This window comes from Euleptes europaea, chromosome 2 (genome assembly GCF_029931775.1).
Source record: "Euleptes europaea isolate rEulEur1 chromosome 2, rEulEur1.hap1, whole genome shotgun sequence".
NCBI lineage: Eukaryota > Metazoa > Chordata > Lepidosauria > Squamata > Sphaerodactylidae > Euleptes > Euleptes europaea.
In genome coordinates, this window is record NC_079313.1 from 115,399,600 (window position 1) to 115,413,429 (window position 13,830).

The 13,830-nt window shown below is 50.6% G+C and overlaps 1 protein-coding gene across 1 annotated transcript in view; it reads right to left on the reverse strand.

The window, feature by feature from the left end:
* Nucleotides 1-3,558: 3,558 nt before the first annotated feature.
* Nucleotides 3,559-13,830, reverse strand: part of GDAP1L1 (ganglioside induced differentiation associated protein 1 like 1) — a 56,165-nt gene continuing 45,893 nt past the window's right edge. The window contains exon 6 of the mRNA XM_056844102.1: nucleotides 3,559-4,124. Coding sequence (XP_056700080.1) covers nucleotides 3,781-4,124 — 344 coding nt within the window. The 3' untranslated portion in view covers nucleotides 3,559-3,780. The remainder of the gene's footprint in view (nucleotides 4,125-13,830) is intronic.

Sequence of the window (13,830 nt, forward strand, 5' to 3'; positions counted from 1 at the left end):
AGCAAAGGGCGCTCATTTAGTTGGCTTTAGAAGGAGCTTTGACAAATTCGTGGAAGAGATGTCTGTCAATGGCTATTAGCCATGATAACTAAATGAGACCTCCATGTTCAGAGGCAGTAAGACAATTAATACAGGACCAGGCTTTGGCCACTAGGGGCATGTGGTGAAACGGGACTCTGGACTGGATGGACCACTGCTCTAATCCAGCAGCTCTTATGTTTGCTAGACCACATTCGAGTATATGTGTGTAAATAAGCAATATCAACAGGGAAGAACCATTTGAAAGAATTGCCTGTTTTAATCAGATAACTTTAAATTGCCTTTGGTCTTTGAAATGTCGGAAGATGACAGGTTGCAACAAGGTCTAACTGTAACACACACAAGTCTGGCTACAGTTCATGTCTTGTGATTCTTATATGACCTTTGGGTGTTTCATTTAATAGTTTCTCATAGTCTGATCAGTAAGTTAATTACGATGTTTTTTATAATGACTTAATTTTACGAACCCAAATGGGACAAGCCTCCTGGGACAAGGACACCGATGATTTCCCATGGTTCAGCAAACCCTGTAGTGCATTTCTGTATGCTTCCACATGACATCCTTTGTTTGTGCACAGACTGTTAACACCCTGTTCTTTCCACACACAAACACAACATTATTTTAAACCTGTAAAAATGGGCAATATTTCCTGGGCAGGATGGTATTGGCATGAGCAGATTCTTGTGTCTGAAGAGGAAACAGGACTTCAGTGAAGTGCAGGTTAGTTACTCTTTCCATTTGTGGAGGACAGGGCAACGGACAAGAGTTAGCTTTTTTTTTTTGCCGTCAAGTCACAGCTGACTTATGGCGACCCCGTAGAGTTTTCAAGGCAAGAGATGTTCGGAGGCGGTTTGCCATTGCCTGCCTCACCGTCAGGACCCTGGTGTTCCTTGGAGGTCTCCCATCCAAATACTTGCCAGGGTCAGGGCTGAGAGTGTGCGACTGGCCCAAGGTCACCCAGCAAGTTTCCATGGCAGAGTGGGGATTCGAACCTGTGTTTCCCAGGTCCTAGTCTAACACCTTAACCACTACACCACGCTGGCTCTCACTACAGTTAGCATAAGAGAAAATTGTTTTGCCTTTTAGATAGAGCAGAGGCAATCATCAGAGGCTTTACAAATATGAGTTTTTTTAAAGGTTGTTAAAGATGCTATATAATTTCTATGCAGCACTATGTTACCCATCCTCTTAAAAAAATTAAAACACTGAGGGCACAGAGAATCCTGAGGGTCATATGAAAACAGGAGGGAGCTTTAGAGAAAGTCGGCATATAAAAGCCAACTCTTCTTCTTTAATGTAGATCAAGTGTGAGAAGGAAAACACCACTAAAAATGGGGAGAAAATGGATCACCTGGGGCTGTCTCTGTGGCCAGGGCAATTTCACACAGAATCATATCAGCAACCAGACTACCATGGAAAAACCTTGGTGAAGGAGGAGGAGTTGGTTTTTATATGCCAACTTTCTCTACCACTTAAGAACCAAACCGGCTTCCTTTCCCCGCAACGGCTTCCTTTCACCTCAACAGACACCCTGTGAGGTAGGCGGGGCTGAGAGAACTCTAAGGGAGCCATGAAGACTAGCCCAAGGTCACCCAAGCTGGCTTCATGTGGAAGAGTGGGGAGACCAACCCAGTTCACCAGATTAGCCTCCGCCGCTCATGTGGAGAAGTGGGGAATCAAACCCGGTTCTCTAGATCAGAGTCCACTGCTCCAAACCACCACTCTTAACCGCTACACAACGCTGACTCCCATCTTATGCATGTTTACTCAGAAGAAAATATGACTGAATTCAATGAGACTTACTCCAAAGTAAAAGATTTATGGGATCACAGCTTTGATTTTTTTTAAAACTTCCCTTAGCAAGAATGTCATGTTATTTCCCCCCGCCTCCTGTATGTTGAACAAGGAAATGAAAGAACAATCCCTGCACCTGTATAGGGTGACTAAAGAGCCTTCACTGCAAACTTTGCAAGTGGGGGTATACAGCTTAGAGAGGGAGGGAGACTAATTTAAGAACTTTGAATATCTGAAAAAAATTGACACTGCCTATTTTATTTGTTGATGAAAAATGATCACACATTGCTTGCACGCCATGCAACCATTAGCTACACTCTCCTGTAATTCAAAGAAAATAATTGTACTTTGAAAATCTAGCATTCGTTCCTGTGTAATGCATAGCAATAAATATAAGAAGAAAATTGGAATGGAAGAAAATTGTGGGAGCAAAATCAGCACATATTCAGAGGTGTATATCTTCATATTTCTGGTCTTTTTTTTTGTGTGCCATCAAGTCACAGCTTACCTATGGTAACCTCATAGGGTTTTCAAGACAAGAGACGTTCGGAGGTGATTTGACATTGCCTGCCTCCACATCACGACCCTATTATTCCTTGGAGGTCTCCCATCCAAATACTAACCAGGGCTGACCCTGCTTGGCCTCTGAGATCTGACGTGATCAGGCTAACCTGGGGATATCTCGGTCAGATTCCAGGTCTTAACCATGGCTAAATCATCTTGAGTCTAAGCCAATCCCTGAACATGTGAAAGTGAAAAATGGCAGTTGTGCTGTCATACATACATGCAAGTGCACACACACAAATACTCACACATACTTTTGGAAATGAGTCCACTGATGCAGAACATATTTAGAAATGTAAAGCAGTTACTCCTCCCATATGGTTTATTTAGGATCTCAGAGGGTTTTTTTAAGCGTGAGTAGCAGTGATGCTCATTATTCTTTCTGACATGCAAAAGGCACAAGAAAGTGAAAACCGTGATTTTTGTTCTGTGCAAAGTGTTCCTAAGAAAATACACAGCGAAACAGTGACTGAAAAAAAGCTCTGAAAGGAAGAGGAAACACAAGAGTCCAAATAACAGAACTCCTTTGGAAATGGCTTGAAACGTAATGAAAAGAGTCATGTTGTTAAAGAGTCCCGGAAAAGGCTCCATTGGTGAACGATGCTTGGCAAATTCATGAAAGAAGCTGGAGGCGAACACCTCGGTAAGACAGAATTCATTGTCGAAATCAAGATTACAATCAGAAAGACCACTGTCTGTTAGCTATAGATACAAAAAATTAAAAAAATAGAAGTAGAAAGTGGATACATTCTAAGCGCAGGTCAATAAAAATACTTGATTGAATGGAAATAATGATACAAAGAGAGAGAGAGAGAGAGAAAGATTTCATTTCCACCAGAAACCAGAACTTCATCAACGACTGGGTTTTAATTGATCACATTCATTCCCTTTCTATAAAAAGACTCAGTCTCATCATGTCACCACCATAGCTCGGAGGAGGAAAATTCCCTGCTATTTGCACCCGTGAAAAAAATGTGCTATGTGACCAACAGACTGTGTTTGTGTGTGTGTGTGGGGGGGGAGTGTAAAGGTACAGAAGAGAACCCCCCTGCTTGACCTCTGTTTTGCTGGGGGTTACCACATCTTCTGATGGCGCTTGACTGTGCTAGAGGGCAGTTTTGCTCTACGGCGGTTGTGTAAGCCTTATACACGTCTTTATAACAGTTAAACCTAAAAAAAGGCTTCTTTTTTTTAAAAACAAGTTGACTATTTTTGTTGACTCGCTTCTTTGCAGTATAAGTTTCTACTTCTAGACTATGGAATGTTACATTAACAGTATAATTATTCATATTGGTTTCAATTTTTTCATTACAATTACTGAGGATTCATCATGGTTTCAACACAGCACAGAGACACCAAACGAAACACCGGAACAGCCAGCATTAGATGTATTTTTTCTTTAGATACCAATAAGCAAAATACCCCATCCCCCCTAGAGATCCCATGAGGAAGGAGGCGCCGAAAAAGGACGGAGGTTTCCGTTTGACCAGCCTGAAGGCATTGGGTACCACAGCTGAGAGAAGGGTGGTGTGTATATCTCCCAAAACTTTCCTGAAGGCAAAGCGTTTTTGTATCCTTTCAAAGAAGTTCTGTAGGTTGGGCCTGCTGCCATCTTCCCAGTATTTCTTAGAGAGTCCTAGAAACTTGAGGCGGTGCAGGGTGGATCCCAGCAAGATGTCAGCCAAGGTGAAAATGCACCCACAAAGCCAGAGTTCACACTTCTGTCCTGGAGAACAAAACCACAACAGAAACAGTGTAAGAAGAAATTGCAAATCTCATTGGGAGACTTGAGATCAATATTTTACCCAGCAAACTCAATTAGACCCTCAACTGCTCTACACTGGAGTTGATCAGGTGCTGTGAAACACAGACAGGATGGTGCTGCTGCAGTGGTCTTGTCTGTGGGCTTCCTAGAGGCACCTGGTTGGCCACTGTGTGAACAGACTGCTGGACTTGATGGGCTGATCCAGCATGGCTTTTCTTATGTTCTTATGATTACAGGATCTTCTGGCAGTAGGTCTATGGTGGTAACTTGACCGGGGCTGCCAGCTATGGAGAAAGATGCATTTTGTTAACGCTGTGCTGTTGAATCTTTGTTTCTTTTCCATCAAATTCACAACAAGGAGGAGGAAGCCAGCGGTCAGCCTTTGCATGTCAACCCCACAGATTAATGCGGAATGCAAAGCATCAATCAGCTAATTTATTTTATTAATTAGCTAAGTTATCTTGTAGTGCTTGATGCAACAATGGCCTTACATAGGACTGAGAAATAGCTGGAGATTTGGGGGTGGAACCTGGGGAGGGCAGGATTTAGGAAGAAGAGGGGCCTCTGCAGGGTTTAATGCCTAAGGCCATTTATGCTTTGAAGGATTTGCCGCTCTGTAGACACAGTTTTCTGATCTGAATCTTAAAAGCCCTAGGCATGGGGGCTTATTGCCCCAAAGATATCCAGGAGTAGCAGGAGTAAGTTAAAGCAATGATGAAACCTAGCAAAAATGCAGACCATCAGAGTCCCTCCCCTCTGTATTGGCTGCCAAGGGGTGCTGACGGCCGGCAGGTTGCGAGCTGCGGTGGCGGTCATCCATTGCCCCTTGTCGGCTCCTGGACCAGAGAACGCTTATGAGGTGTTGGGGGCGGGGGGACAGGCAGGCAGCATTGGCCATGGGGCAAGAAGCCTCTGGCGGCGAACTGCAGCTTTTTGTTTTGCATTGCTGCTTTAATGATATGATTAATTTATTAATATTTTAGTGTTTTATCGCTAAAATGCTATTAAATTAAGGGTTAAAACAGCAATTTAAAACCCAAAAAACCCTGCTGTGGCTTGCCGCCAGAGACTTCCTGCCCCATGGCCACTGCTGCTGCCTCCCCAGCTAATCAGCCTGCACCTTCATCAACATTCCTCTGCCAGCCCAGCAGTGGGATTCTTTCATCTGATCATCTCCGTTCCAGCTGCTGAAGCTGACCATAGAGGACACATTGGGGGCGGGGGCGGGGGGGGGGAGAGAGAGCTGGCTCCATTCCGAGATCTTTAAGCGACTTATTAAAATGGTTTCTCTGGGATAGCTTATGTGAGGGCGGGACAAGCAACAATGGGCGAGGGAAGAGAAAACCCAAAGTTGAGACTATTCATGAAAACTGCCCCAATTGGCTTTGCTTTGAGATCGAGGAAAAATTTAAATTCGTGATAAAAGAAGTTTCTGAAACCGCGGGGCAAGTGTGGGGCAGCCACAGGGTGACCCTTGAAGGACGGAAAATTCATGAATAACTCAAAAGAAGACACGGGGCATTTCTGCAGAGATCGCACAGCTGATAACTAAGCATAAATGGCCATACAGTCCACCCTCCAAAGTAGCCATTTTCTCCAGAGGAACTGATCTCCATCATCTGGAGAGCAGTTGCAGTTCCTGGAGATCTCCAGCCTCCACCTGGAGGTTAGCAACCTTAGTCTTACATGAGAAGCAAAAGACCTGTCAGGGCCTCTGTTCCCTTCTACAATACTGTTTCCCTATTGGTCTTGGCAGAACTGAATAAAGCTACTGCCAACATTTAACCTTTGCAACAGACTCTGAAGCCTGTGAAATCAACCACTGTGCAAACGTCCCTGACATCTGGTGGTAACTCTAACATTATGGCCTAAAGGATTGAGCTCTCCCTAATCGAGGAAGAAAGGGAGACAAAATACAAATAATTAAAGAGAGATGTCACACTATACTTGTCTTGAAAGAGGTACATTTCCCACTATGCATTGAGCCTAGGGTTGCCAACCATCAGGTGGTAGCTGGAGATCTCAAGCTATTACAACTGATCTCCAGGCGACAGAGATCAGTTCACCTGGAGAAAATGGCTGCTTTGGCAATTGGAGTCTATGGCACTGAAGTCCCTCCCCTCTCCAAACCCCGCCCTCCTCAGGCTCCGTCCCCAAAATCTCCAGGTATTTCCCAACCCAGAGCTGGCAACTCTAATTGAGGGTGACTTCTGTCCATACTGTTCATTGATGCAGATGTCAGAATTAGTACTGCAATATAGGCAAATTTGCATCATTTCTTACTTTGCATAATTAATTCTGTCATTGTTGCTGTTTTGCATGATTTGTTCTGCTTCTCTTAGTGGAAATCACTACACAGGGCCCTGATTAGGGTTGCCAGCTCCAGGTTGGGAAATACCTGGAGGTTTCTGGGGCGGAGCCTGAGGAGGGCGGGGTTTGGAGAGGGGAGGGACTTCAATGCCACAGAGTCCAATTGACAAAGTGGCCATTTTCTCCAGGTGAACTGCTCTACTGGCTGGAGATCAGTTGTAATAGCAGGAGATCTCCAGTTGGTACCTGGAGGTTAGGAAATCAGTACAGGAGCGAAATCAAGTTTAGAGTGCAAAAATAACTTTATATGCTACTATGTCTAACCTTATACATCAAACTTCTAAGTCAACTATAAGGTATATACAACTCACAAATACAACAGTAAAAAAGACATACAATGTACAACAAAGCACCCAAAGGTGAAAGAAGAAAGGGAACAGTTCATGTATGACGTGTCTCAAAGGAGTACAAGCATCATTCTTCTGCGCTTTTCTCAATGCAGGTGAGTTGGAGAATATCAATATTCAATGAGGAAAAAATTCATAGAGGAATCCTGTGTTCAGTTAATGTAGATTTCCAAGCAAAGTTATTCATGCTCTTGCACATGCAATTTTTCAACATAAAACAAGACATCCAAAAACAGCCCTTGAGACCATGACTCTTTTCAGTTAGAAGCATTTTGCACTCCTAATTACAGGTTGCTTCTTACTGTGAAGTCTATCACCTTGGTGCTTCTGCAAGTAGCTCACCTATACTAGTTAAGGCATTTTCAAGCACACTGCAGTGAAGGAGGAGGAGAGTTGGTTTTTATACCCTGATTTTCTCTACCTTTAAGGAGTCTCAAACTGGCTTACAATTGCCTTCCCTTCCTCTCTTTGTGAGGTAGATGGGGTTGAGAGAGTTCTGCGAGAACTGTGATTGGCCCGAGGTCACCCAGCAGGCTTCATGTGAAGAAGATGGAAGTGGTTTGAGGGGCAGAAACCCTGATGACTGTCAAAGCCCTTTGCAAAGGCCTGGTGCAGGCCAGCCCTCAAATGCATTGACGGGTGCCATTATTAGAAATGTTATGTTTACGCAGAAGAAAGGCTAATGGTTAATACTCCACTGTCTTTGCTGGGAAGAGATGTCTCTAGGGTTCCCTGCTGTGAGTTTAGCTATCTCTCCTGTTGTGTATGTATATAATTGGGGAGTTATCAAGGGAGGCGGAGGAGCTTGAGTTCTGTCGAAGGATCCTAAACCCTGCTCACCTTATTGGTCAAGCAAACGGATCCTATTGGCCCTAAGCCAGCAGGTCCCATTGGTCACCGAGAGGGTATTTCCCCCCTATCACAGATCAGGGGGGGAGTGGCCGGAGGCAGCCAGGGGGGCATATAAGCAGGGCACGTTCAGTGTGTAAGTTAGTTAGTTCTGTGCTGAAATCAAATAAAGCTGTGTTACTGAACTCCGTCTCGGATCTCGTGAATCCTTCCCACGCGGACTTAACAGTGGCGACGAAGACTGGGAGCGGCCTGGCTGACCTGCTGAATCACTCGCCTCGCCATCCACAGTGACCGGTAGGCAGCCCGGTCCGCCACGCTGAATCACACGCCGGCTGGCCCGCAGCCTCGCTCCACGCACTAGCTGTGTCCAGGCAGCCGGCCCGTTTGCTTATTCCCTGGGATTCTTGGGAGAGACGCACTCACAGCCCTCATGGCCACCACCGGATCTCTGGAGGCATTCGACATCTCCAACCCCGGCGACTGGGAAAGCTACGCTTCCCGCGTCTCGTTCTTCATGGTGGCGAACAAATTCACGGATGCCGTGCAGAAGCGGGCGGTCTTCCTCAGCGTCTGCGGGCCCCGGACATTCCAGCTGGCCGAGACCCTCGTGGCCCCCGCGCAGCTCGAGGCGACCGACTTCGATGCCATCATGAAGGCGCTAGCTGGCCATTTCTCCCCGCAGCCCACAGTGTTGGCCCGCCGCCACGATTTCCACCTCCGCAACCAGCGGCCTGGAGAGACCGCCGCCGAGTACCTCGCAGCTCTCCGCCAGATCGCCAGATCCTGCGCATTCTCAGCCCTCAACGAGATGCTCCGGGACCGGTTCGTGTTTGGCCTCAGGGACGCGAAAGTGCGCCGCCGTCTGAAGGGAAAGAAAGAGGCAACGCTGGCGACGGCCGTCGAGGAAGCGACCGCAGCAGAGTCTGAGGACCGGAACGAGCGTCTGGGGGACCTCACCACCGTTCCCGCTGCCAGGGGGCCCAAGGAGGCTGCCCCCATCCACTTTAGCCACGCCAGTGATGGCGACTCCGGCGACGAGGCCCACAAACTGTCCGCCAGGGCGCCCAAGCCCCGGGGCCCGGCATCGAGGGCATGTGCCAGCTGCGGCGACCCCCATGACCGACGCACGTGCCGTTTCCGAGATGCCCTCTGCAGGGCGTGCGGCCGAGCTGGTCACATCGCCAAGGTCTGCCGTTCGTCTCGGAAACCGTCCCGCCCGGAGAGGAAGGATGGCGCCACCCGACCAGTCCACGCCCTCTCCGACGACGACGACTCCGGGTCCCCGTCCCGTGGACTTCGCGACCGGCGCCGCGTCCACACCCTCCGCCTGCACAAGGTCCACGGCGAGAGCAAGCTCTCCACCACCGTTTTCATTGAGGGGCCCCCCTGCGAGATGGAGGTGGATTCCGGGTCCACCCTCTCCATCATTTCTGAGGACACTTTCCAGGACCTCGCCAAGCGCGCCCCGCTGCCCGAGCTGGAGCCCTCCAGCCTCGTCATCACAGACTTCCAACGCCGCCGTGTTCGGGTGTTGGGCGTTGCTCATGTGTCCGTGCGATACGGGCCCCTCACCAGCCGCCTGCGCCTCGTCGTGGTCGAGGGGCGCCACGCCAGCCTGCTGGGGTTCGAGTGGTTCAAGGCCCTTGGACTAAACATCTCGGGCCTCCGCTACCTCGATCGTATCACGGGCCTCCACCACCTTAGTCTGGCGTCGCTCGAGGCTGTCTGGTCCGAGTTCGAGGATGTTTGGCGTGGCCCCCTGGGTTGCTACAAGGGGCCGCCTGTCCGCCTCCTCGTCGATCCAGCCGCCGCCCCCATCCGCCTGAAGCCCCGCCGTGTCCCCTTCGCTCTGAAGGGCCGGATTGACGCGGAGCTCGATCGGCTCATCGCCCAGGGCGTCCTGGTTCCAGTGCCCAACGCGAAGTGGGAAACGCCGATTGTTACCCCGTTGAAGCCAAACGGGGATGTCCGCATCTGCGCAGACTACAAGTGCACCCTGAATCGGGCCCTTCAGAGTCACGCATACCCCGTGCCCGTCGTCAGCCACCTTCTGGCTTCCCTCGCTGGGGGCCGGGTCTTCGCCAAACTTGACCTGGCCCAGGCGTACCAGCAGCTGCCGGTTGACGAGTCGTCAGCAGAGGCGCAGACCATCGTCACACACCGGGGCGCTTTCTGGGTGACCCGCCTGCAGTTTGGGGTCAGCACTGCCCTGGGGATTTTCCAAAACATCATGGAGGACCTCCTGAAGGGCCTGCCCGGCGTCGTCCCATATTTCGATGACGTCCTGATTGCCACTGCCTCCGAGGGTGAGCTCGTTGACTGCGTCCGCCAGGTTCTCGGCCGTTTCCGAGCCGCGGGGCTCACCGTCAAACGCGAGAAGTGCCAGCTGGGCTTGCCGCAAGTAGAGTTCCTGGGCTACCTCATCGATGCTGCCGGCGTCCACCCGACCCCTTTGAAAGTCAAAGCGATCCATAGCGCTCCCCCGCCCAAGTGTAAGCAGGAACTTCAGGCATTCTTGGGACTTTTGAATTTCTACCATGCCTTCCTGCCTAACAAAGCGTCGGTTGCAGAACCCCTCCACCATCTCCTGGACACTTCTACCCGGTGGGTGTGGGGCAAGTCGCAGCAGAGGGCCTTCGAGGCCGTGAAGGGCCTCCTCTCCTCGGCCAGCCTGCTCGTCCACTTCGACGAGAAGCTGCCGGTAGTGCTAACTGCGACGCCTCTCCCTACGGCGTCGGTGCGGTCCTGCAGCACCGGTTGCCGGACGGCCGGGAGGCCCCGATCGCTTTCTATTCCAGGACTCTCACCCCCGCGGAGCGGAACTACGCGCAAATCGACCGGGAGGCACTCGCCGTCGTGGCCGGCATAAAAAAATTCCACGACTTCCTCTAAGGACGACAGTTCACCGTTGTGACAGACCACAAGCCGCTCTTGGGATTGTTTGTGCCAGATCGCCAAACGCCGCAGATCCTGTCACCCCGTATGCTCCGCTGGTCGATCTTCCTGAACGCCTACGAGTTTCTGCTCGTCCATAGGCCTGGGAAGTCCATCGGCAACGCCGACGCCCTCAGCCGCCTGCCGCTGGAAGCCTCCGATGCTGACCCTGCTCCTGCCTGCGAGGTGATGCTTCTGGAGTCGCTGCCCGAATCTCCCCTCCATGCATCGGACATCGCCGCACACACAGCGAAGGATCGCACCCTCGCCCGGGTCCTTAACTGGGTGGGGAAGGGGTGGCCGGTGACCCGGCCGGACGGGGAATTCAAACCATTCGCCTCCCGCCAGACCGAACTCTCATTACAAAAGGGGTGCCTACTGTGGGGGAGCCGCGTCGTGATTCCGGCCAAGCTACGCATGCGCACACTGGAGGCTCTACACACTAGCCACCCAGAGGTCGTGCGCATGAAAGCTCTGGCAAGAAGCTACATGTGGTGGCCAGGCATCGACGCTGCTATCGAGGAGTGGGTGAGCCGTTGCCAACCTTGCCAGGAGTCCCGCCTGGAGATGCCTCGGGCACCGACCCAGTGCTGGGAGTCCACCCGCACACCCTGGTCCCGCCTGCACATAGACTTTGCCGGGCCGTTCCAGGGTAAGACATTCTTGATTATCGTGGACTCCTACTCCAAGTGGCTGGAGGTGGTCGACGTCGGTTCCATGACCTCGGGTGTGGTCATCCTTGAGCTGCGCAAAGTCTTCGCAACCCATGGCTTGCCTGACACTGTGGTCTCCGACAACGGGGCCCAATTTACGCCATCCGAATTCAAAGACTTCCTGGCCAGGAACTTGATCCACCACACAACCTCGGCTCCGTTCCACCCCACCACCAACGGGCAGGCAGAACGGATGGTCCGAACGACAAAGGATGCGTTGCGACGCATCGACCGCCGTGACTGGGACAGGGGGCTAGTGGATTTCCTATTAGCCCAGCACACCACACCCAACTCCGTGACCGGCAAAAGCCCCGCAGAACTCCTCATGGGTCGCCGGCCAAAAACCATGCTCGACCGGCTGCACCCCGACCTCGCGCCTGAGTACCCGGGCCGCAAAGACGTGACAGCCTCCCCAAGGGTCATGGAACAGGACGACCCCGTGTTCGCCCGAAACTACGGAGCGGGCCCCGCCTGGATCCCAGCCACGGTCCAGGATGCCACCGGCCCGCTATCCTATCGGGTCGCCACCCCGGAGGGGCGCGTCCTGCGGCGTCACATTGATCAGCTACGCCGCCGCCCCGTCGACTTGCAGGAAGCAGCCGCAGTGACAGCGCCGCCGCCGATTCCTGCCGCCTGGGAGCCGGAACAACCAGAGCGACCGGAACAGCCATTGCCGCTGCCAGCGCCGGACCTCAGCCCAGCTAATGACAGCCCAACCACCGAGGATAAGACCGATCCGGGAGCGACAGATCGCCCATCGTCCCCCATCCCAATGCCGCGCCGTTCCCAGTGGAATCGCTCGCAGCCGAGTTACCTCCGGGACTTTGTGTGCTCCTAGAGTGACAGTGGGGGGGGGGCTGCTCGGACCTAGGGGGGAGGGGTGTTGTGTATGTATATAATTGGGGAGTTATCAAGGGAGGCGGAGGAGCTTGAGTTCTGTCGAAGGATCCTAAACCCTGCTCACCCTATTGGTCAAGCAAACGGATCCTATTGGCCCTAAGCCAGCAGGTCCCATTGGTCACCGAGAGGGTATTTCCCCCCTATCACAGATCAGGGGGGGAGTGGCCGGAGGCAGCCAGGGGGGCATATAAGCAGGGCACGTTCAGTGTGTAAGTTAGTTAGTTCTGTGCTGAAATCAAATAAAGCTGTGTTACTGAACTCCGTCTCGGATCTCGTGAATCCTTCCCACGCGGACTTAACATCTCCCACTTTCAAAACCTCAATTTGCCATTTGCCAGGATTTCCTAGATTTGAGGGCCCAGAGAGATTTCCAAGCTACCTAACACACACACACACACACCTAGGCTGCATTCAGACATGATGACAGTCATGACAGGGTTTAGGGACCAGTTAAACCCACTGCGGGCAATTCAAATGCATTATCCAAACATCCATACACATGCGCAGGCAACATCTGTAAACGCATGAGCAAGCAGGCCACCGGAGCAATCTGCACAACCACAGGAGCAATCCACACAACCAGGTTAAGTTACCTGACCGGCTTAAGCAATTGTCTGGATGCTGAAAAGCTAATGAGATTTTAATAGAGGGTAGATTAGTATGCCTCCCTTGAACACAGTATGGAATAGTCCAGCCTCCTTAATTTCTACCATTCTCCCCTTTTAAGACTTCATTTGTGAATGAGAGAGAGAGAGAGAGAGAGAGAGAGAGAGAGAGAGACAGTTTCCACACAGCAGCTATCCTCCATGATGCTTTCATTGCCAATATGAATACAGAGGCATGTGCAATGGCAACAGAGCATCCACATGGCCATTTTCCTTGCACTTTCCTTGCCTAAGCCCTCCACAGCTACCATTTCCCACCACAACTAGAGGGCTTTTTCAGGCTTTAAAAAAATCAGCAATTGACATTTGCTATAGCATTATAACATTCCAGCGATCTATTCACTAATTTCTCTGAATTTCAGGTTTTGGAGGGGGGTTTTGGCCCATAAAGAAAGCTTCTAACCTCTTTCATTGTGGAAACATAAAGGGAAAGGCATGTCTCCACAATGGAAAAGACTAGAGTCTTTTTAAATGGAATCTGGGAATTCAGAGGAAATAGTTGAAACATTGCTACAATGTTAAAATTCTATAGCAAAGTGTTATTAACCATTTTTAAAAGCCCAAAATATCCTCTGGTTGTAGAGGGAAATGGCAGCTGTGGCATGGGAGCTGAGGAAGGAAAATGGTGCTGAAGAGGGTGTGTGTGTTAAGTGCCATCAAGTCACTTCCGACTCATGGCGACCCAATGAATCAATGTCCTCCAAAATGTCCTGTCTTTGACAGCCTTGCTCAGGTCTTGCAAATTGAGGGCTGTGGCTTCCTTTATTGAGTCAATCCATCTCTTGTTGGGTCTTCCTCTTTTCCTGCTGCCTTCCACTTTTCCTAGCATGACTGTCTTTTCTAGTGACTCTTGCCTTCTCACAATGTGACCAAAATACGATAGCCT